The following is a 23399-nucleotide window of genomic DNA, read 5'->3' on the forward strand; positions in this document are numbered from 1 at the left end:
CCCGTATCCAAAAGTTTAAGCATTACTGCATCAGACTCTTGGATCCGCACCCATATCTGGTTTTAGTTTTTCATTTTCTTTCAATTTTTTTTGAAGGGATCTGATTTTCGTAGTTAAGTCCATGCAAATAGACTCTTACAATTTCATCTAACGGAACAATGACAAGCATGGACGGAATTTTTGGGATTGTGCATGGGTCAACCCTTTTATCCATTTGTGTAAGATTGTGTAGAATTTTCCCATCTTAGGTGAAGTCCTCTCATGGAGGGAACTTTCTTGTCCATAACTGCAGGATGTCAGCATCTGTTCTGTCATTTTCACTCTAAACTGTTCCTTATAAACGTTTTTCTAGACATCTTGTCTATGCATCTGCTTCCTTTTTGACATCCAGTTACTAGGTAAACCTTTTTAATCCATGTGGTCTCCTATGTCACACTAGCAATCTACTACCTCCGTTTCCTAAAGATCTTCCCTCTTTCCGTTTAAGTGCGTTTCCAAAAGATCTTCCCTCTTTTACTTTATTCCTTATTTGAATTTTTTTTTCCCTTTTAACCCTCTCATGTCCCTATCATATGATCCACCATTACATTATTAATTCAATTTTACCCCCTTTCTCTCTCCTACTTAACCCCTTTTTATTTGTTTATTTATCTTAACCCCTTTCTCTCTCCTACTTTACCCACCCCACACCCCACACAACTTGATTCTCATTGGTATCTGTAGTAACAATAACAAGGAAGATCTTTAGGAAACGGAGGTAGTATGTTCAGATGACTGAGCTTGGGGTGCATGTGTATCTTTGTGCTTGTGCTTGCTCTATTGCCTGATTTACTCCTTAGCTGAAAAGGTTTGCTTCTGTCTGCTTATACTGTCGACTGGGTGTGTTGTTTCCTTTTCACAGTGCTGGAGCATATGTTGGCTAATTGAATTAGGAACATATTTTTGAGACAATGTATTTGATTTCATCTTGCTTCACAGGTAACTATGTTCAAGCAGCGTGCTAGTAGATTGGCATCCCTCAATGCAAAGCTGATTGGTATAAGAGTTGGCGACTTCTGGTATATATATTTTTCGGGATTGTTTTTCTCTCTTGAATCTACTTTAATATGTTTGTTTGTAGGTAATGATACTTATCTTTAACCTTTTAGCTATGTCCAAGAAGGGCTTCAGCTTGGGCAGCTTTTTGGCAATAGATTCACAATAACTCTTAGGTAAGATGTCATTTATGGACTCTTATGCTCTCATTTTGTCCTTTTGTCTTCAAGTATGTTGTGTTAGAATTTTCTGATCTTCTCAGAGGCCTTTCTGCTGATTCTGAAGACACTATCAGAGCATCTACAGATGCCTTGGGAAAGCATGGATTTATTAACTATTTTGGTCTACAGGTATTTCTGCTGCTTTTCTATGTTACTGCTTAACTCACTTCTTTTTTTTGCATTCGTGGTTTTCTCTTGTGTGCTTCCTATAATTCTTCTCAAGGTAGTGATATTGTAGACTGCTGAGCTGAAGTCCCTCATACACTGTTATCTCTAGGAACTATTTGGCTCACCTTTTTTCCCCTAGAAAGATGTTACACTTTTGTTTTTTCTATTAATGTTGATGATATGTAAACTAATTAGAACAACATATCCATGTATAATTACAGAGGTTTGGAAGAGGCTCAGTACCAACTCATCTTATCGGAGCAGCTTTACTTCGTGGAGAGTGGAAAGCTGCAGTTGATTTGATTCTTGATCCAAGGGAGGGGGATATCCTTGCTTTTAATTCTTAATTTTACTGGACAATTGATCTTGTTAACTTCTTTCAGTTGTACTATATTTTGAAACAACAGGAGTCTTCCTTGACTGAGATATTGCATTACAAAGGGAAGCTGTAAGAAAGGTTCGAGAACATTACAAGGAAAGCAATGATGTTGAAGGAGCACTGAGGCGATTACCACATAATATGGTTGCGGAAAGATCTGTTGTAAGTGCATGCTTACTAACCCTGACTGGATTCATATATTCTACTCTATTACATTATGTAGTTGTTCAATTTTCTTTTTCAACAGGTGTGCATTAGTTTGGGATGATGGATGCTCTTCTATTTGTTTGACGAACAGTTTGATGCTACTAAAAAGATGTTTGTGTTTTTTATTGCTAAATTTAAACCTCTTTGAATGTTAAAAATTGACTTATGATCTCATGCTGGAGATTCTTAATTCCATGTCTCCAACCTTGAAGGTGCATCCCTGTCATTCTTTCTGTATGGCTGTTTGCAGTGTGATTCGATAAAATAATCTTTCATAGAATAATCAGTTTAGACTTGAAAGAGACTATTGCATAACTATAAATCTGTTAAGCAGGTTGATTAAGTAGGTTTCAGACCGGGTTTAATTGTGGTCTGAAATCATGGTAAAAACATTGTTGTTCAGATTGATTTTGGCCTTTGGGGTTGAGTCAATTTTTTCCTTGTTTACCAGATGCGGGTTGTTTAATCTGGTTCAGGTCATAAAGTTCTGTTTTAGAGTCTAAAATTTTGGTTGGTTTCCAGTTCAAATTAGTTTTGCCTGCTCTAATTAAGTCTGATGATCCTTTTATTTTCTCATATTATGAGTTGTTACTTATTTCTCTTTTATCGATGGTTTCTGCTATTACAACATCTATTGCTACAATATTTCATATTTTACAGCAGTATCTGACTCCCTCTTTCAAATTTTACAGCTGCTATGTCTAAAGAAATGTCCTGGAAATTATCTGCAGGCGTTAAAGGGTATCCCTAGAACTATGAGAATGATGTAAGTGGTACTGTGTGTCCAATATTTACTGTTCTCTGTCAGAAATTTGTATTGTGGAGAAGTTTTAAAGCCGGCTTATGTATATCTATTTATGCAGGCTTGTGATTAATCATCTGTTATTCTGTCAACATAAGACTCTACGGGTAGAGCTTCCGGTGAATAATATATACGCCTTTTGATTGAATAATGTACTTTGACAATGCTTTGTAACATTAAGCAGCTAGCACATTAGTAAATTGTACGACAATATAATCTCGATGCCTTTGAAGAGGTGCCTGCTTAAAGCCAATTCAGGTTTACTGGATGACACAGCCTTGCTCTAGTAATGTAGATGTTCTTTCCATTAGACTCTTGATCCAAAATGCAATGAGCTTCTACAATCATGAAAAGCTCATATTTCTATATGAGCCTCTGGATGTAATATGTAATAACCTAAAGCTTAAAAAAGCGTATCTTCTACCTATGTTAAATGGTTATTGCATGACTTCGGATGTTGTGATTAGTAACACCAAAATGTAGGAATGCAGTATGTTTTGGTACATGTAACTTGTTATGTGGACTTAAATTTGCTACTCTGTTTTTAGGTGTACCACTGCAAGATGTGGCACATACTACTTTAATAGTAGGCATGTTCACATCACAAGGTTCCAGGATTTTTTTTAATAATTTTTTATTTGTGTGTGGGGGGGGGGGGGGGAGATCTAGGTTTAGTAATGCTGGCTGTGAATTGTGATGTATGCTGCTGATCTGACAGTTTCTAATATAGGCATCCTTAGTTCTTAGCTACAAAGTAGTTTTCTGGGCTGTCCAACTAATTACTTGGTTCTATCTACATAACAATTCTTTTCTATTGATTGTAGCCGAGTTGTGTCACTGCTGTTATCAATGTCCTTTAACTCAAAGCTACAGCTTCCTTCCTTTTGTGTTTCTTATTATAATTTTTTTTGGGCAGGGAGAGGGGGAGACGATTGTATGATTTTCTCCTGATTATTTTTAATATGTTGGTTTGCTATAGGCCTATAGCTGCTTGAAGCCTTGGAATTGCCAGCTGATTTGTGTTTCTGTTGTTAGTAATGCCTATCAACTTAATTTAAAGCTACAACTCGCTTCTTTTTCATATTTTCTTTTTCTTAAAATTTGCTGCATCTGTCCAAAATTAGTCGCAACATAGGGTGGGGGTGGAGGCACAAATTTTAAGGAGTGCATATGAGGAGGAGAGAGATAGAGAGAAATAAGGAGAGGGACTCACGTGATGAGGAGAGAGATCGAGAGGATACATTGGCAAATACAAAAATGCTGCAATTAATTTGGAAAATGCTGAGTCCCTTATTAAGTTATACCATTATTAAGTTATAATGGTATAATGGTATAATGGTATAATGGTATGACATAATGTTTTCTAGTTTATATGTTTGGAAAATGCTGTAACCACAAGTATGGAAGGTTGTTTCTGTATCCTTGGGGTAGTATAAAGCTGAGGGTCATATAGATGCTCGAATCTTCTGGTTCATGTGCTAGTTTTAGGAGGTTTGTCATTAACCTTGCAATTATGTCATATTCCATAATAGTGAAAACTGGAACTGTGACATATGTTCTACTATTTCGCTGTTCAGGTATGTGCACAGTTACCAAAGCTACCTGTGGAACCACGCAGCAAGCATTAGAGTGCAGAAGTATGGTATGTGGTTTGCTACCTTTGTATGTTATGTTTGCAGAAAATTCTGTCGTATCCTACTTGCCTTGATAATCATTTGTTTCTTACACTATATACTTTACTGCCCAACTTTTTGCCAGGATCAAAAAGTGTTGTTGTCGGAGATCTAGTGTATTGCAAAGAAGATTCCAGTGAGATAATTTCTGCGCCTACAGAATGTGAGGATGAACTATCTAATGAGGCAGAAAACAATATCAATCTGGAAGAGGTTGACATAATTGATGTCCCTGATGAAAAGAATATTCCAGTCAAAGTAAGTGCAACCATTTGATATCCTTTTGTGTTCTGTTATGGTTGTTATTTGCTTCCAATATAGAGACATCTTACATGGTAATGGTGCCCTTACCTTTTCTTTTCTTCTTGAAGTACATATTGACGCTTGTGTTAGAATTATCAAAAGAATATTGTGGTTTTGTGTTCAGGTCAATTTTTTTTAGATTTAATATATATTTCAACCTATTAAATCCAAAGTTGGCAGATTGTATTACGCTTGTAAAGTGTCGCTTGAATGTGGGTTCAATTAGAATCACCATGTACCTAGAATTCTTACGTAGATTATAGTATCCATTATCCAAGTAAACTAATCAATCAAACTTTTGATTTTCAATTAGTATTTTAAGCATTTGGAGTGTTCAATAGCTCCCAGAATAATCAAAGGGAAAAGAACACAATGCAGAGGAGCACAACATGGGGATGATGATGTAAAAGCAGTCGTTTAGAAAAGAAAAAGCCATTGGAAAGTGTAGGAATGAATCATTGCAAAATTTGAGGACGCTAAGTTGAAAATAATTTAGCCATACAATAGGAAAAGTCAAACATATATCAGAAGGTACATGAAAAACTAGACCTGAGGGATGGTGAAAAAGAAGACGAGTGCTGAACAAGGATCTCCGTATGGTGGTGAGTGAAAGAAATCGAAGGATTCTAATCCAAGATAAAGAGATCAATGAAAGATGGAGGATGTCAGAGAACATTTCGAGGAGTTCTTAAGCATATGTTAAATGAGTGTTGCAAGATATTCCCTCCGTCCTTTATTAGTTTACCCACTTTGACTTATAACACTATTCATCTTTATTACTTTGACCATCATTTGTACTTTATATGTAAGGATAATATAATCATGTTATATTGTTTGATTCGTCTCAATATGTAGTTTTGAAATATTAAATTTTTATAATTTTTACAAATACATAATAAGAGATATTATTACTCAAAGTTTTACATCGATAAATGTGAAAAGTCAAAAGGGGTAAACTAATAAAGGACGGAGGGAGTACTACTCTATTGAGAAGTAGGAAGTCAACTGGAGTATATGCGTAAACATAGACATAAAGAATAGAGGTACAGTCGTACAGAGGACATTGAAGAGAATGAAATTAAAGACAACTGTCAAGATGGTGTTCTTCTTATCGAGGTTTGAAGATACCTAGATATTTTGCTGTTGATTGACAGACTTATTCAACCAGATTTGGAGGACGAACTAATACCGGAAGATCAGAGAAAAACACCTTGGTATTAATTTACAAAAACAAAGGAGATGCCCTAGACCATTGCAATTATTGGGGTATAACTTATGAGTCATACCATGAAATTGTGGAAGAGAGGGACAGAGTATTGATTGAGGAAACGTACGAGCGTTTTGGAGAACCAGTTTGTGTTATATTGGGACGATCTACCATATAAGCCATATACAGGGTGAGTAAGAAGGATTTGCATGTGACTTTTATTGACCTAGAGAAGGTTTGTAATTAGGTATCGAGAGACATGGAAAATGCCGAAGAAGGTTATAACATGTAATTGTGTTGACTTAGATAACGATATGTATTGGGGCGGGAAAATAAATGCAAGGTTGTGTAGAGGAGACTGAAGGATTTCCTTACTACAATAGGATTTTATCACACATCTGCACTGAATCCTTTCCTCTTCACAACACTAGTAAGTGAAAGAACATGGTCTATACAGGATGAGATACCATGATGTATATTGTTTCTGGATGATATTGCATTGGTGCCTTGGTAGACAAGCAGGGGTAGGATTAATGCTGCATTTAATGATTAATCGATGGAGGCCAACATCAAAATCTCGAGAGTGTAGTGTTTACGCTGTAAACATTAGTAATACTAATCAGGGGGAGGTAATGAAAGATGTAGTAACATTGGGAAAGGAGTTCTCCATTAGTGAGTGTTTTAGGTAGTTTGGGTTAGTTTTACAGAAGGATAGAGATATTGACTAAGATGTGACTCATTGGATGCAACCAATCTTATCTGAAAGAAGGAATCTTATGTGTCTTTCTTTAATATTAATATGGAGTGAATTATTAGTTGAGAATTCAATCTTCTTGAATCAATGTGTTACTTCTACAAAATCTGTGTTCGAACTTGGTATTGTGGATATATTTAAATACCAAAATATTGCATTGCATATGTCGATGTTGATATCCTGTCATTAAATGCCTTTATATCTGTGATACGTATTCACTTGGGTTCTTTCCGCGTTGTAATGAGGAGAGAGTTCACCCTGTATCTAAAATGCTAAGACTGTCTTCTACTTCACAATGAGAAAGACAAATATGTCTCTCCTTACACTGAACTTGAATAGCTTGAAGAGGTTGCAGATCAAGGACATCAAGAATCTTAAAGTTTTGGATGTTTACTTACTGGAAATTAATTGAGACGAACAAATTATTATTCATTGGTAGTAGTTGTGTAGTGGTTCTTCTGATAGTGGGAATCATTGACAAGTGATAATCAGGGTAAAGTAAAGGGAAGAGCGCATTGTCAGTGACTATGAAGCTGCCTTGGTTTATATAACTAGAGTTAAGAAATTACAGACTAAAAATGAATGCTAGCTTGTTGAAGATCTTTAAATGTAAGCAATAAAAGTATGTGATCAAATGTTGTGCCATATGCAGGGCCTAGAACATTCCCCCAGTCCTGACATTTAAGTTTTTATTTGTTATAAGGAACTTGCTGTTACTCCTGACTGAGTCTTTGTTGCTTAAAGACATTTTTGCAGCCCTATATTGTTTTATATCGTGGCGATTGTTGAATTATTGCCTTGGCTCTTTTGATTGAGTGGTTATACTGGTCAATAAGCTTATCGTTGTGTGCTCTGTCTAGTTTCATAATAATTTAAATTCTGGCCAGGCTGTTGACGAGGAAGATTTGCTCAAACAAAAGTATACAATCGATGATATTGTTCTTCCACTGCCTGGGTAAGTTACATGTTAATTAACTTTGTAGATCTGCATTATATCTGGTATGGCATGAGATTGTGATATGCTATCCCCATTAACACACATACTGTAACAGTTCAAGGGTAATGTATCCAGCAAATGATGTTGCCGATGTCTATCATGACCTGGCTAGGAAGGTATGTCTACTCAATTGATAATCCCAGACAAAGTGGCCTCATGGATCAGGTTCTTTCTAATAGAATAAAGTGAAAACATATGAATATTATAAGCATGTCAAAATAAATTGCCATTCATACCTTGCTAATTTGAAGTATTTGTAACTTCAGTTCTCTCTTTAGCGTAAGACTCTGATGTCTGGCAAAGAATTTGGATGATTTCGTTATGCAGTTAAATATACACTTGGCAAAAATAAACCCAAGAAAGCGTATCCCGACTGGTGGTCACGCTTGAATGGCAAGCTTGCTCTGTCCAGACTCCAGAGTGGTTCATAATGTATGACTAAATTTATATTTGATGGTGCTGCCAAAATTATATCCACGTGCCATTGTTTGGCTTAAGTAGGGCCCGATTTCTCCTGTCCTAGACTCCTTTTTGGCTTTGCGTTAGTGTGACAATTAGTCGTGCTGTTTGAGTGCTGTATTCTGATCTGCATTCTGGTTCATTTGGAGTTAAAGCAACCGTCAGTTCTTGCTTTAGTTCTGACTCTTATACTTCATTCTCTTCCAGGGTAGTAAATATTTGATTTGTATCTGTGGTCAAGTTTTACTTCTTCCATAGTAAATACTTAAAGTAATTCCATCTGTAGTCATAATGCTTGATGAGGAAAGATATCATGTCCACATGAAACCAAGAATGCCTTGTAAATTTTTGCATATCCTTTCTGTAGCTTTCCTGTGTTCTCTTGCTACCAACCTGTCTACCCTTCTTTCAAATGCAATAGAGTAGACCAACTGCTGGTCTATACTTTTGTCCTCATCCACTCAATTTGTAACTCAGGGAAATAGAAATGGGTTTTCTTGAACTTGTCAAATGGGTCAATTCAGTTGGTTCAGTCCAGGTTATTTAGCGGTTTGCTTATGTGTCAATTCAATTTTCCATTAATTTTAGTTTGAGATAGCGGGTCGAAAATTGTTTTTCAGGACTAGATTGTTGGGTGGGTTCTGGTTGGTTTTCTTTCTGGATCAGTGACAGGTGTTTTTCGGTATCTGTGCTTTTGAAGTTCTGTATATCCATATTAGCATTCTGTTATAACAATAATAGGACGGTCTTTTAGTTAAATCTATTTTTGTGTTTTTTTTTTGATAGGATGAAATCAGCTTGGCAGAGTGTGCGCACAATGTCAAGTATGTTATTAAACTCTTTTGAGCTTGCATCGCATACTAGTAGAAATCAGAACAACTCCCAGTGAATTCACATGTCCCACATTTTCTATCTGGTAAGATTTTATATTTCTTCGCAGGGAGTTCTCAATAACAAGTATGAGTGGAGCTTATAGACGTGTTCTCCAGAAACCAATTGATTTTGAATGGTAATCCTGTGTTCTTGTTCATTTTGGATAAGTTGTGGGTCTGTTATGTAGCAGCAGAATTGTTGTGTATATGAAGAATTTACATGGTCCTTTTCCAGGGAATTACTGAAGTACAGGGATCCCAGTGCGCCTTTGGCAGATACAGATTTGGACATTCTAGCAAAGTCCGAGTCTGGAAACCGGATTCAAATGGAGGGAAAAGCCCATGGCAGTGAGGTCAATTCATCTGATCCCATAAATGTATCAGATAAATGCAATGATCGAGCCCCAAGTGACACTGTGGCAGATAGTGCAAATGAGGGCTCTGATTTAGAGGTCATGCAGACAGCTCTCAAGCTCAGTTTAACCCTGCCCTCATCTTGCTATGCGACAATGGCTATAAGGGAGCTTCTAAAAACATCAACATCTGTACGTAGTTCAATTTTCTGATGTCAATCTGAGGGACACTTACCTTCTTTTATTTGCTCTACTATTTCCGCAAAATCTTTGTGTTTTATGCCTATCAGCTCTTAATTTCCTTATCAAGGTCAATGTGTCAATAGAGATACTTTAGCAATCCTTATTAGTAATTGCTTGTATCTTACCTCACAAGAACCATATCACTACAGGTCGCATTTCATAAGACTTTGAATGACCAAGTGTAGCTGCATGAAGCAACGGTATACATTAGATGCAATTAATTAAGGGGAATATGCGCAGAATCAGGTAATACTTTCTGGATTGATATCATGCTCGATGGATATCATGCTTTAATCACTTCAAAGCTCACATGAGCCAACTCGAGTTTGAAATATGTTTGTGGTTCTGCTTTTCGGCATTCTTTATTAGTTTGTTTTATTGTGATCAATTCAAAATTGAACAGCGACAACAGTAAATAAATTGTGCTCAATTGAGTAAATTTTGATGGTATGTTGTGTCTTGATATTGCAGACTGCAGACTAAGATTCGGCAGTTTCTGCCATCTTCATCACCCAGACTCTGAAACTTGCCAAGAAGATGATTACATGTATTTTACTTGTCAGGGGATGGTAATGGATGGCCAGGGGTTTTGTAATCGTTCATTTATTTTCTCCCATGTAAGCATTACCGGGGTTTCACTTTGTTAAAGAAGTTCAAGTGCTAAGTGAAGTCCATTCTTTTTTGTGTGCTCATAATCTCGTGTTCTTATGAGCAATGTAACTCTGCAAGTGTACAAGATAATGTGACAAAGTAGAATGCAAGGAAAAGAATTATAACTGTTCCTTTATGGAATCGTGATTGGATGCATCAAGTACTCACAAGTGGCCAATTGAAATTGTCTTTTCTTTAGCATGCCTTTGTTTCGAATGTAGAATTTTTAGCGGAGGAAAGAGAAACTTGAAGAGAATTAGAAAGATTACATTTTAATATATTTTTCATGTACATTAATAACTAAACAAAATAACCTTTAAACAGGCATATAAAATACTATTAATAACATGCCCACTACTTAATCTACTACTTGCTATCCCACTAAATAGACCATTATGTACATCACTACTTGTTAGTTCACTAACTAATTATTAGCAATTAATCCTAACTATTAGGAAAATTATTTGACTAGTTTTGGAGTATTATTCAACACACTTTTTTGCTCCAAAATTTCTAAGAGTCAACATTAAACATTTTGTCACAATTTTGCTTGTTTGTAATTCTTCCCGCAGGATGGACTTTCGATTTTTTTTTTCTCTTAATTTTCATGGAGCACTTCTCTCCGTTAACATGGAAGCACTTCTCTTCCTAATGTAATGCACTTCTCATTACCATTTTCAAATTTGTTGATGTACTTCTCATCAACCTTCAATGAATGAATGAAACACTTCTCTCCATAAACTCTCTTCGACGTAGTTTTGCAAATTTGACCACATCCAATACTAAAATTCCGAAAACCGTGTCTACATTGACTATGGACTTCCACCATTATCAGATTGCCAATTATCTGTTTTTCTTGTGAAGGTTGCCCCATCACCCGAAATATTTACTCTCTCTTTTTTATAGTAACCAAAATTAATTCCATGGGCTAAAAGGAAAGCATCCACACATCTATGTAAAACCATTACTTGCATTGGTTAAACACATAAAACACTCATAAATTTTTTCCTATTGTTTTTTTTTAAATTTTTTTTTAACACTCTTTCTCTCCCCTTTTTCTCTTCGTATTTTCTTCTTTATTTCTGTCTACTTTTTTTTTCTTTTTTTGGATCTAACTTGATGCTCTTGATACCATGTAGAATATAGGAAGAAGATATGCAAATGGAAGATATATAAGATGGAAATACTTGCTTGCACACCAATTCCTTACGTAGAAACCTTGCCTTTAAATAGACACTTACACTTAAGTTGTTAAACTAAGGAAAGCAACATAACTACATAACTGAGGAACATGTCCCACTAACTATACCATGAAACTCAACAAATAAATACTAAACTTAAGCTAGAAATCTAAACTGACCACTAACTTAATCAACAAAAACATTTATTCCTAAAATATAGGGAAGTCGAACAACTAACTTGGAATTACTTCCTAATTATCCAATATACCCTCTTAATTCAAAGTTAATAAAACAATTATATGAAGCACTTCTCTTCAAATATGATGCACATCTCATCATCTCCAAATTTTGTCGGTGCACATAATCACCGGCCGCCATCAATTAACTTTGAATTACTTCCTAATTATCTCTTGCTTCACTTCTCTTATAAGTTTATCATGGTATCACGAGCTTCAGGTTAGATCCGAGAAAGGGAAAGAGATGAAAAAAAATAATAAAAAAAAGAGAGAAAGGGAGAGAGCAAGAGATAAGAAAATTGTGACAGAATGTTTAATGTTGGCTCTTAGAAATTTTGGAGCAAGGGGGTGTGTTGGATTATGCTCCAAAAATATTATTCTATGTTTATGCATATTTCTAATTAATTAGTGCTAAGTAGTGGGTTCTAGAAAACCAGTTTAATAGTTATTTACTCATGTGAGTTGGTCGCTAAAGAAGTGGAGGCACTAATCTAGCATAAGCACTCCACGTTCAAGTTGTTAGATAGTTGCTTGTTTATGGGAGATTTAGTTTCATGGTAAGCTATTTAAATTTTTTTAACACTCTTTCTCTCCCCTTTTTTTCTTCGTCTTTTTCTTCTTTATTTCTCTCTACTTTTTTTTTTCTTTTTTTGGATCTAACCTGATGCTCTGATACCATGTAGAATTTTTAGAGGAGGAAAGAGAAACTTGAAGAGAATTAGAAAGACTACATTTAAATATATTTTTCATGTACATCAATAACTAAACAAAATAACCTTTAAATAGGCATATAAAACACTACTAATAACATGCCCACTACTTAACCCACTAGCTACTTGCTATCCCACTAAATAGATCATTATGTAGACCACTACTTGTTAATCCATTAACTAATTATTAGCAACTAATCCTAACTATTAGGAAAACTATTTGACTAGTTTTGGAGCATAATCCAACATCGAAGTACCTGATGAGTATGGTTTGGGTGAAACTCTTCGTTAATGTCTCGCACTTTGAGTGATCGGCAGTGGTGGATCCAGAATTTGAGCTACGTGGGTTCGTAGTATTTGAATATAAGTGCCCAATTAAGTTTTACTATCTAGAGTTACAATTTTTTTTAAAAAAGGAAAACTTTCAATAATTATACTTAGCGGAGTTTATATTCATGATTACAACATTAAAAAAAATATAATTAAAAGTAGTACTAACAAAAGGCTATCAATTTCTTATTAAACTAAGGAAACTACAAAGTGTTACAAATTACGAATTGACATTCAAGACATTTTCATAAAGTTAACCTATCATTTAAGTATTAAAGGTTAAATACTCAAAACTACATAGATGACACAAAATTATGAAATAAAATATGAAATTTTAATGACTAGTACAAATTTGAAATCTAAAGTGAGTAATTAACAATGATTCAACACTAACTAGATCTTTGTGTTTTAGTTTGAGTGATAATGAGCTCATCAATAATTTTAATTTGTATCTATAGAATTCTTCCAAATTCATTGTCTTTTATTTTAATTGTACTTAGGATGGAGAGATTTATAGTTCTATAAAGAGAGTAAAAAAATTAAAGGGAGAATATATATATAAACAACCAAGAATATAACATAAGTTGTATTATAAAAGATAAAAAATGGAAAAAAGGAAAAAGAAAAGAAAGACAATGAATTAAAGCAACACTATAGTATTCGAATACGCGACGTGAGATAGAAGACAAATCGCGCTTTACAACTGAGCCCAAATTGCTTTCCATGAAAATACTCCTCATGTTCCTATATACATCTTATCTATTTTCCTTTTTTTCCCCAATTCTCTCCTGTTTTTTTACCGGATCCTCGTGGGTTCAGTTGAACCCATTGAACGCACGTTGGATCCTCCACTGGTCACCGATGAAAGGAAATTACTCACATCTTGTTGTATTTGTGAAGCGAGAAGTCATTATCAACAAGTTTACTACTGGAAAAATACTCACATTTAAGTCATACAGGGTAAATTGACAACTTGGCCTCATATATTTGGGTCCAATGGTATGACTTCCTATCTCCCAGATGGGAGACCAAGGTTCAAATCTTGGCGGAAGCAAAAATTTTAATATTGTTGTAGGGGGGGGGGGGTTGTGTGTGTGTGTTTGGAGCTTGTTGGGATTCTGGGTCAGTGATCCTGTGTGAGGGTAGCCTAGAGGAAATTCATCTTACCACGGGGTTCCCGAAAGGGGCCCCTAATGTAACCGTGTAATGAGCATCCTTGGATCCTAATGTGTGTGTGAGGGGCCTAGTGGTATTGATATCACATCTGATCCCGGAGATCCTTGGATCGAGTTTCATCTTTTGTGAAGAGGGATCCCCAATTTCCCCCTCTCCTTGCAAGAGACTTCATTTTACCTAAAAAAAAAAATGTTCCTTCCGTATAATAGACATAGTATATTAACATAAAATTTTGAATTAGTAAAAAAGACATTTAAATTAGTTTAGATGGATATCAAACTTTTCAAGACTTGGCGTATATAACAAAGATTCATGATTGATGAGAAAACACTTAATATATGTGTAGGCTCCATTTGGTTGGACATATTCTAGTAATTAAAATCATTTTTCAATAGATATTCAACTGGAATGATATATCGTTATTTCCCCCATAATAAAGTTACAAAGAAGGAAAAATGATAATACATAGGAAAAAAAGAAATGGGAAGGTAATAACAATATGGAGGATATGTGACACTATTTTTATAAATAATAACTAGTATTCGGGCGATACTTCGAGTCAGTTACAATTATAAATGTATTATCATTCATAAATTTCATAATTGGTTTTATTAGTTTTTCATAATATTCTGTCAAATGGAAAATTGAAAAATGGACGTTGTGCCTAAGTTGTTTTTAGATAAAACTTCTAAGGAATTGGAGATAAAAATAACAATTTCAATGGAATTAGGGTAAGATAATGTTATTACATAATAAAATTATTAGAGATCAAAAAGCTTGTCTATGTCTTTATAATTATATATAGGTGTAAGATTTTATTATGTTTTACTTTTTTTTTTGATAATTTGGATGTCTTTTTATTTCGGCATTTAAGCTTATAAGGCCTCAGGCCCAAGTACATCAAGATTACAGCTCTATTATCCTCCTCTAAGAGCAAAAAGATGAGAGAGAAAGTTCTAGAAAGAGACACTCTAGCCCCAAAAGAAAACCAAGCCCACGATAACTATACAAACCCTAGAAATTTCCTCAAATAAATTTCTTCCCTTCTCAAAGTGATTCCAGCTAATCACCAGTTTCTTCCCCGAAAATCATTTGCGAGATTACTTTTCCTTGTTTCGCTTCTCGTCAGCTACTTTTCGAGCATTTATTGTGAGGTGTCTACTTTTTCCCCAATTCAATTTGAAGGCTATAACTATAATATAGCAAAATCATGGCAATTGTCCTATTTTGCCCCAAATCCTTTCAGCTTCTCTGGTTTTCTGCCTGAATTTGTTAATAAATCTTCCCAATTTAATTTTAATTGGGTTAAAGGATTTGGTTTTCCTTTTTTAAAATCAGATCTAGCTAGCTTCCCTAGGGTTTTATGATCTACTGCATTAATGGTGAGTGAGAGTTGTCTCTGCTTCTCTCTTGAATTTTGTCAGTTTAGAGTGAGTTTAGGTGGCTTGTTAACTTCTCTGGCGAATCCCCTAATTTTGGTTAAAGGAAAGCGTGCTCCTCTTGGTGTTAATTACCTGCAGTTCTTTGGTAGTGCATTTAATGTGATGGAATTTGTCATTCAATTGGCTGAAGGAACAGGTTCTGGCCTCCATAATTCATTGGCGCATAATTCCTATTTAAGGAATCCTCAGGTCATTTCTTTCCATTCACACTAGTATCTCCTTTGCCTTTCATTTTCTTGTTTTTTAGCTCTTAATCTGTCTGCAAGTTCGTTCTCATTTATTACGGCGAATCCGAGTAATTTTAAAGATGCTCTTCTCTCACACACTAAACCTAATTCAAAAAATATGTCTACTAAGTCTTTATCTGATAATGGGCTAGCTGGTTCCCTCCCTGTTATTCCTTTTGTTATTTCCCCACCCCTTCAAAATGATCCACCCTCCCCCCCTTTTCATGACGCCCTCATTCTTGACAACCTCCCTCAAGTTCAGAAAGACATTGATGAGTTAACTAAGTCTTGCTTGCTTGGTAAAATGCTGTATGCACCTTTGTACTTGCGCACCATCATTGCAAGGACAAAGGCTGACTGGCGAGTTGTAAAAGGTGAGGTTAATTACCTAGAAATGGGTAATGGTTGGATTTTGCTGCGATCTGCTAACCCCCAGGACCTCTCGCTTGTTTGGAGTGAGAGGCCCTGGCACATTCAAGGTGATTTATTTGTGCTCTCTCCCTGGAAACGTAATTTTGACCCTTATTTAGAAGAGATTAAGTGGGTTGATTTATGGGTTAGAATACCTAGACTCCCTACAGAATTATTGAACTTATTGCTAATATGCTTGCTTCTAATGACATTGGTGCTCTTATCAAACTGGACCAACGTTCCTTGCTTAGAAATAAAATTCGCGTTGCTAGAGCATGTGTTAGAGTTGATATCCAGGGTCTTCTGCTAGAGTTTGCTGAAGTTAGTAGAGTTGGAGATTTTGTGCATGGTTATGTGATCTGGTATGAGGATCTCTCCTCTGGTTGCTCTTTTTGTGGTGAGTATGATCATGCTATTGATATATGTCCCTTGCTGAATTCCCCTAAAAAGGAACTTACCATCCAACTTATTAAGAATCCAAAACAGAAAGCTCTCTAAGACACTCTTGCCAAGGCTGCTGGGCAACAACTACATGCCACCACAGCTGAGACAGCACATGTGGTGCATGTGAAGCCCAAGCACCTTGGTAAGACTGTTAACTCAAAGTCTTTTCCCAAGAAGTCCCCTTCTAAGCTATCTGCTGCTGGTCTCCTCCCCACCCCTGTAGCTAAAGGTGTGGTAATTAATGATGCTGAAAGATCTGACCCAAGGGCCCCAAATAAGCCTGCTGATGTTCATGGAAAAGTTAAGGGTAAGATGTTGGTCTCTCAAGTTCTGCATTCTGATGATTCCTCTGATGATGAGGCTCCCTATTTGAAACCTCTAGTCTCTTCTCCTGCTGGCCCTGCTCAGGGTAAGATTGTAGGTGCATCTGGGCTTGCACCTCTCATCCTACCTTCCCCTCCTATTCAGGTCTTCTGTCCATCTGACCTATTTGATGACAATCAGTTCTCTGCTCTTGTCCCCCCCTGAAGTTCCTACTGATGATGGTTATTTCTGTGCTGCTGATGATGATGAAACTTTCTGTATAGATGAGCAGGATGATGATTCTGCTAGTGGTTTTAATCCCCTGGCTGAGAACTCTTTTCATTCCCTTCATTCTGATAACTCAATCATCAAGGAATTAGGCAGGATGGGTGTTGATGCAGCTAACCCAGTTGAGCTCTCTTCTCAATCTGGGTCAGTTAAAAGGAGAATTGAAGACAAGGAGGATGAAGATGATGCTTCATCTGCCCTGAAGAGGAAGAGGAATTAGGTCTTCTCTTTTATGATCATGGACAACTCTTTAACCCTTTGTTGTGTTTAAATAATGACTATTGCTTGTTGGAATATCCGTGGATGTGCTAGAAAAAATGCTTTAGTAGAAACAAGGGACTTTTGTTCTCATAACCATGTTAGATCCTTATGCTATGTGAAGTCAAATCTCAATCTCCCCCTACTCAAGCTTTAGTTAAGCAATGTGGCTTCCACTCTTTTGATTATGTTCCAACTGTAGGTTTTTCTGGTGGGTTGTGGATAATGTGGAAGAATTGTAATATCCATCCCTTTAATTTTTCTGTTTTATATAAAGCTTCAAGGTTCATATCTTGCTTAGTTACTATCACAAGTCTTAATGTTAATTACGTTATTATTTTCATCTATGCACCTGCTAAACAAGCTTTTAAACAAGAATTTTGGACTGAGTTGATCTCTTATGTTCACACTATCTCTCTGCCATTTGTTATTCTAGGAGATTTTAATGAGATTTCTAATGCTTCAGATAAATTGGGGGGCTCTCCTCCTGCTATGGCTAGATTTTCTAATATGCATCATCTAGTTAATAGTCTACCTTGCATTGAATTACCTTTTTCAGGGCCATCCTTTACGTGGAGAAAAAAGAAAGGTGGAGCTAATAACATCCATGAGCGCCTGGATAGAGGAGTAGCTTCTGTTTCATGGCTAGGTTTATTCCCTCAGGCCAAGATTTGTCATAATATTTTTACTTCATCAGATCACTGCCAGATAACTTTGAATATATTCCTTTTAAAAATCTAAAGCTCCTCCCTTCAAATTTGAGAAAATGTGGTGCAGTAGAAAGGACTATGATACCCTAGTTAAAAAAACTTGGTGTACTCAGTTTATTGGCTCACACATGTTTAGGCTCACTCAAAAATGTAAATTATTAAAAGAAAAATCTAAGATTTGGAATCAAAGCCAATTTGGTAATATTTTTCGCCAATTAAGAAAAGTGGATGAGAAATTACAAAATATTCAAAATCTTCTTGTAACAGATCCGCTTAATGAATCGCTCAATTGTAAACAAGATATTTTCCTCCAAAAGCGATCTAATCTTCTTTCCTTTAGTCATGATTATTGGAAACAAAAATGTAAAATAGACTATCTAACCCTCGGTGACACAAACTCTTCCTATTATCATACGCATGCCACTATTCGTCGCAACCGAAATGTAATTAAAGAAATTTCTAACTCAGATAATGAATCTATCACTAATTCAGACGATATTTCGCAAGAGTTAACTAGATCCTTTATGGAGAGATTTTCTTCCGATAGTAGCACCTCATTTCATAGTGATTATGATTTTCTCTTATTAGATAAGATAATATCTATGGACGATAACACTTTTCTAACCTCTTTGGTTTCTGGTGATGAAATAAAAAGTGCTACTTTTAGTCTAGCCCCGGATAAATCCCCGGGACTTGATGGGTTTCCCCCTTTTTTCTTTAAAAAATATTGGACTCTAGTTGAAAACAGTGTTATTCGAGCGGTCCAGGCCTTTTTTTTTACTCTGGTAGAATCTTAAAAGAAATTAATCATACTTTTCTGGCTCTAATCCCGAAAATAGACAATCCGTCATCAGCAAATCATTTCCGACCTATAAGCTTGTGGTCTACCATTTATAAAATCATTTCTAAAGATTTTAACCTCGCGTCTTAAAGAGGTTATGGGTCAAATCATCCACCCTCTTCAGGGGGCCTTCGTCCCAGACCGGTTAATTCAGGATAATATTTTAATCGCCCATGAGATTTTTCAATCGTTTAAGGCTAAATCTGGTGCCTCTGGGTGGATAGCAATTAAGCTTGACATGGAAAAAGCATATGATAGATTGGAATGGAATTATATTTTCACCACTCTGGAAAAGCTGGGATTCTCTGCTCAGTGGGTGAATTGGGTCAAGGCCTGTATAACTTCCACTTCTTTCTCGGTCTTAGTGAATGGGATTCCGGGGGATAAATTCTCTCCATCCCGTGGGATTAGACAAGGTGATCCTTTGTCCCCGTATTTATTTATTCTTTGTGCTGAGTTACTTGCTAGGTTTCTTTCTTCGGCTGCCACTGGTCCTACTAAGCCTATTGGAGTACCCACTAGTACAGAAAAGACAATTTGCGTCAGATGTGAGGCGCCTATTTGCGTCAGACTCTGGTGCGACGCCAAAGCACTCGATGCAAATGACGTATAACTGATCTGCGTCGTATGCGAAAACGACGCAAATGTTTTAGCTATTTGCGTCGCACGTTGTATACGGTGCGACGCAAATTGGTCTTTCAAGCCCAACAACCTACACACTACAGGCAGGATATAGGGGAAATTTGCGTCGCACATAGCACGGAGTGCGACGCAAATCAGGCATCTGCGTCACACTATACGCCATGTGCGACGCAAATAAGGTACTGTACAAAATAAAAAAAGCAGGACCAAAGCATAATGCTTTAGTACTGCATTCGAGGAAACAAGTGATAATAATAAAAAAAACTTCACTAAATATATTTTAAAAAAATACAAATCGCCTAAAAAAAACAAAAATACTCGTTCTTCTTCAAATCTAAAATACTAAACCTAAAAAAAAAACAAAATCTAACAGACAGAAATTTCACTAAATATATTTTTAAAAAATACAAATCGCCTAAAACCTTGTTCTTCTTCAAATCTCTTTCTTCAAATACGTTTCCCAACGAAGAAGATTTCGAGAAGAATCAAACACAAATCTCCAAATGAAAAACAGAATTTTCAGATTTGACAATTAAAACATAAAATTAGATCTAAAAAATTAAAAGGAAAAAAAAACAACCAGTCAAAGTGAGAGAGAAAGAGTGTTCGTTGCGGTTCTTCGTTGTTCGCCGGAGACGCACGTTGCGGTTCTTCGTTGTTCGCCGGAGAATCTGCAAACGGCACGGCACGGCACGGAGCGGCGGTTAAGAGTGGGAGAATGAGAGGGTGAGGGTGAGAGAGAGAGAGAGGGATGAAACTGAGAAAGATTGTTTCGGCGACGAATTTCACAGAAAATTGTTGCTGCGAATCCAGATTTATTCAAGTTAGATATAGATTTTTTTGAGGTTTTTTCGCAGGAAGTGATAGGCCACATTGACGGCGGAAATGGAGAAAGATTCAGAGCATGTATGTGGTGAAACTGAGATTTTTTTAGGATTTGAGGGAGGCCAGAATGAGAGAGAGAGACGCCAGAATGAGAGAGAGAGTGCGTGTGAGTGTGAGGGTGAGAGAAATTTTAGGGTTTAAGGCATTTTAATGTGTATCGCGTGCTATGTAGGTGCTAGTTATATGCTGAAAACGTTTGATGTGTGTCGCATGCTATGTAGGTGCGACGCACATGAGCAATGTGCGTCGCATGCTCCGTATGTGCGACGCACATTTTTCCAAAAATATTTTTAATGTCAGTTTTTTTTTAATGTAAAGACGATTTGCATCGCATGAGTCAGGGAATCCGACGCACATTTGGGTTTTGCAACGCATGTAAAGCAGGTGCGACGCAAATGGGTCATGTTGTGCGTCGCACTCCTCTTACATGCGACGCAAATCCCAACTGTGCGTCGTTTCCGTGTCTGTGCGACGCAAATCAGGGGACGCAAATCCTCTATTCTGTACTAGTGACCTATTGGTAAGTCACGGATGAAGGTGCCTTTTCTCACCTTTGCAGATGATACAATGATTTTTGCCAAAGCTACTAATTATAGCTGTCTGGTTATTCGACAAATTTTAGATAAGTACTGTTCTATGTCAGGACAATTAGTGAACTACCATAAATCCTCCTTCCAATGCACATCCAATGTTTCGGAGGAAGAAAAATCAAATTTTGCTTCTATCCTACAAATGACAGAAACTTTCGATTTAGGAGATTACTTGGGGGTGCCCAATTATTCACTCTAAAGCTCAAAAGAAACCTTTAGCTCGGTGGTTCATAAAACGGTTGCCCAACTCCCAAAGTGGAAGGTTAATGCTCTTTCCCAAGCGGGTAGGTCAATCCTTATAAAATCTAATCTTGCGTCGAAGGCAAGTTATCAAATGCAGAGTTTCCTTTTACCGAATTCAATTCTTTCTAGGTTGGATAAAACCTACCAGAATTTTTTCTGTTACAAGGATCCTATTTCTAAATCCCCCAACCTCATAGGCTGGGACAAAATTTGTAAGCCAAAAGTAACAGGAGGCTTGGGTTTCGGGAAAGCGGAAGTCAATAACCAAGCTCTCTAAATGAAGCTACTGTGGCGCATTATAAAGAATGACAATAATCTTTGGGTTAACCTGATCCAAAAACGTTATATTAAAGATCGCTCTCTCTTCACAGTCAAAATCTCAAAGTCAGCCTCTTGGCAATGGCGTAATTTACTTCGACTACGTGATTTATTTAAAAAAGGTTTAAGATGGCAGATTGGTGATGGTGCTAGCGTTAAGTTCTGGTCTGATAATTGGGCTTTCCAATACCCTCTGAATTCTATCATTACCCCCACTCCGGAGACCGCAAATTTCTTGGTTAAGGATTGCTTAACAGCAAATGGTCATTGGAACTCTCAGCTTCTGTTGTCTCTGGTCCCCCCCCACATAGTGTCTCATATAGCTTCTCTTTATTTGTCGTCTTCTCCCCAGTCGGATGTTCTGGTTTGGGGTCTTACTGCAGATGCTGAATAATCTGTTAAAGGTGGAGCTTTGTTGGCTCAAGGTTTGATTAGCACTGAGTTAGAAAAAGTTGAATATAATTGGATTTGGAAACTGTTTATTCCTCCAAAAATCAAAAATTTCCTGTGGAAAGCCTGTAATGATGGTCTCCCGACTAAAGTCCGGCTCGAGAAAAGTCATGTGTTTCTTCCCCAACAGTGTGTGTTTTGTTCCAATGCAAGTGAAACAATTGGCCACCTTTGTTTTGCTTGTCCTTTCACGGCAGATATTTTTTCCCATCTTAAAGCTTCCTTTGGATGGGCCAACCTCCTCCTTGTTTAGCTTCTATTGATTTATCTTCTTTTCGTTCTGCCTTAGAAGCTTGTCTCTCCTTATTGTGCAAAGCTGAGGTGGCTAGTTTCTTGTTTGTCTGGTGGTTTGTTTGGTTTTTTAGGAACAAACTTATTTTCAATGAAGAGGTGGTCTCTTCTCGAAAAGCAAGCTCTATCATTGCTCAGTTTGTTTCGGATTGGTCCAAAGCCCTGCTGTCTGATCCTGCAAGTCCTTCCCCTCCTCCTAGGCCGCAGGCTAGGATGGTTTCTGCCAGGTCTGAGCCTGGAACTGTCTGGTCCCCTCCCCCCCAGAATTTTTTTAAGTTGAATTTTGATGGCTCTAAAATTTCTTCCAATTCGACTTCCCTGGGGTTTGTCATTAGAAATGCTGCTGGTGAGGCAATTCTTGCTGGGTCTCAGCAGATTGGCTATAGTGCTTCTGTTATCCAAGCTGAGGCCTGGGCCCTTAAGGAGGGTATTTCTGCTGCCTTATCCCTTAATATCTCTAACTTGATAATTGAAGGTGATAATTTGGCTGTTATTAACGCTGTTAGAAAAATCTGGAAGGTTCCTTGGGAAATCAATAATATTATTCTTGATATTAGGGCTAATATGACTTTGTTTGGGTCTTTTCAGGTTCAGCATTGCTTTAGGGAAGCCAACAAAGTTGCTGATCTATTAGCAAGCAGGGGCCATAATGTGTCTGGGCTCCAGTACATCTATCCCCCTTTTGATTTTGATTTTTCCCTGTACGTCCGCAAGGATGTTTTAGGTTGGCCTCCAGATTGAGAGGTCATCCTAAGTTTCTTTTCCTTATCAAAAAAAAAAAAAATCAAGATTACAGCTCTTATCAAAGTGATAAAGGGGACATACAATCAAGGGCCCTAAAAAAGAAATTAAGCCTGCCGAAGGGATTTCCACGAACACAAGTTCTCAAAGCTATGCTAGGAACTCAGCATCTCTAGACAAGCCTTGCTTTGCCAAATATTAATCATTTAAATTGTAGTGGATTGATGGTTAAACTCTTCCATTTCATTTCAAAGATCATGTGTTCAAACCCTAGTGACTACACATTATAAATATTTTTAAATGAGATTATAAACATGTGTATCAGAAGCTTGAGAAGAGTGCCACATGGAACGGTCTC

At 36.8% G+C, this 23399-nt stretch overlaps 1 protein-coding gene across 1 annotated transcript in view; it reads left to right on the forward strand.

Moving 5' to 3' along the window:
- LOC104891126 (multisubstrate pseudouridine synthase 7) overlaps positions 1–10522 on the forward strand; it is a 34079-nt gene extending 23557 nt beyond the window's left edge. The window contains exons 7-21 of the mRNA XM_010676778.4: positions 979–1058; positions 1149–1211; positions 1298–1385; positions 1646–1748; positions 1862–1965; positions 2703–2776; positions 4390–4454; positions 4571–4743; positions 7637–7704; positions 7802–7862; positions 8992–9029; positions 9146–9214; positions 9313–9622; positions 9823–9919; positions 10145–10522. Coding sequence (XP_010675080.1) covers positions 979–1058; positions 1149–1211; positions 1298–1385; positions 1646–1748; positions 1862–1965; positions 2703–2776; positions 4390–4454; positions 4571–4743; positions 7637–7704; positions 7802–7862; positions 8992–9029; positions 9146–9214; positions 9313–9622; positions 9823–9858 — 1332 coding nt within the window. The 3' untranslated portion in view covers positions 9859–9919; positions 10145–10522. The remainder of the gene's footprint in view (positions 1–978; positions 1059–1148; positions 1212–1297; positions 1386–1645; positions 1749–1861; positions 1966–2702; positions 2777–4389; positions 4455–4570; positions 4744–7636; positions 7705–7801; positions 7863–8991; positions 9030–9145; positions 9215–9312; positions 9623–9822; positions 9920–10144) is intronic.
- Positions 10523–23399: the final 12877 nt, after the last annotated feature.

The sequence above is a fragment of the Beta vulgaris genome, chromosome 4 (genome assembly GCF_026745355.1).
Source record: "Beta vulgaris subsp. vulgaris cultivar EL10 chromosome 4, EL10.2, whole genome shotgun sequence".
Taxonomy (NCBI): domain Eukaryota; kingdom Viridiplantae; phylum Streptophyta; class Magnoliopsida; order Caryophyllales; family Amaranthaceae; genus Beta; species Beta vulgaris.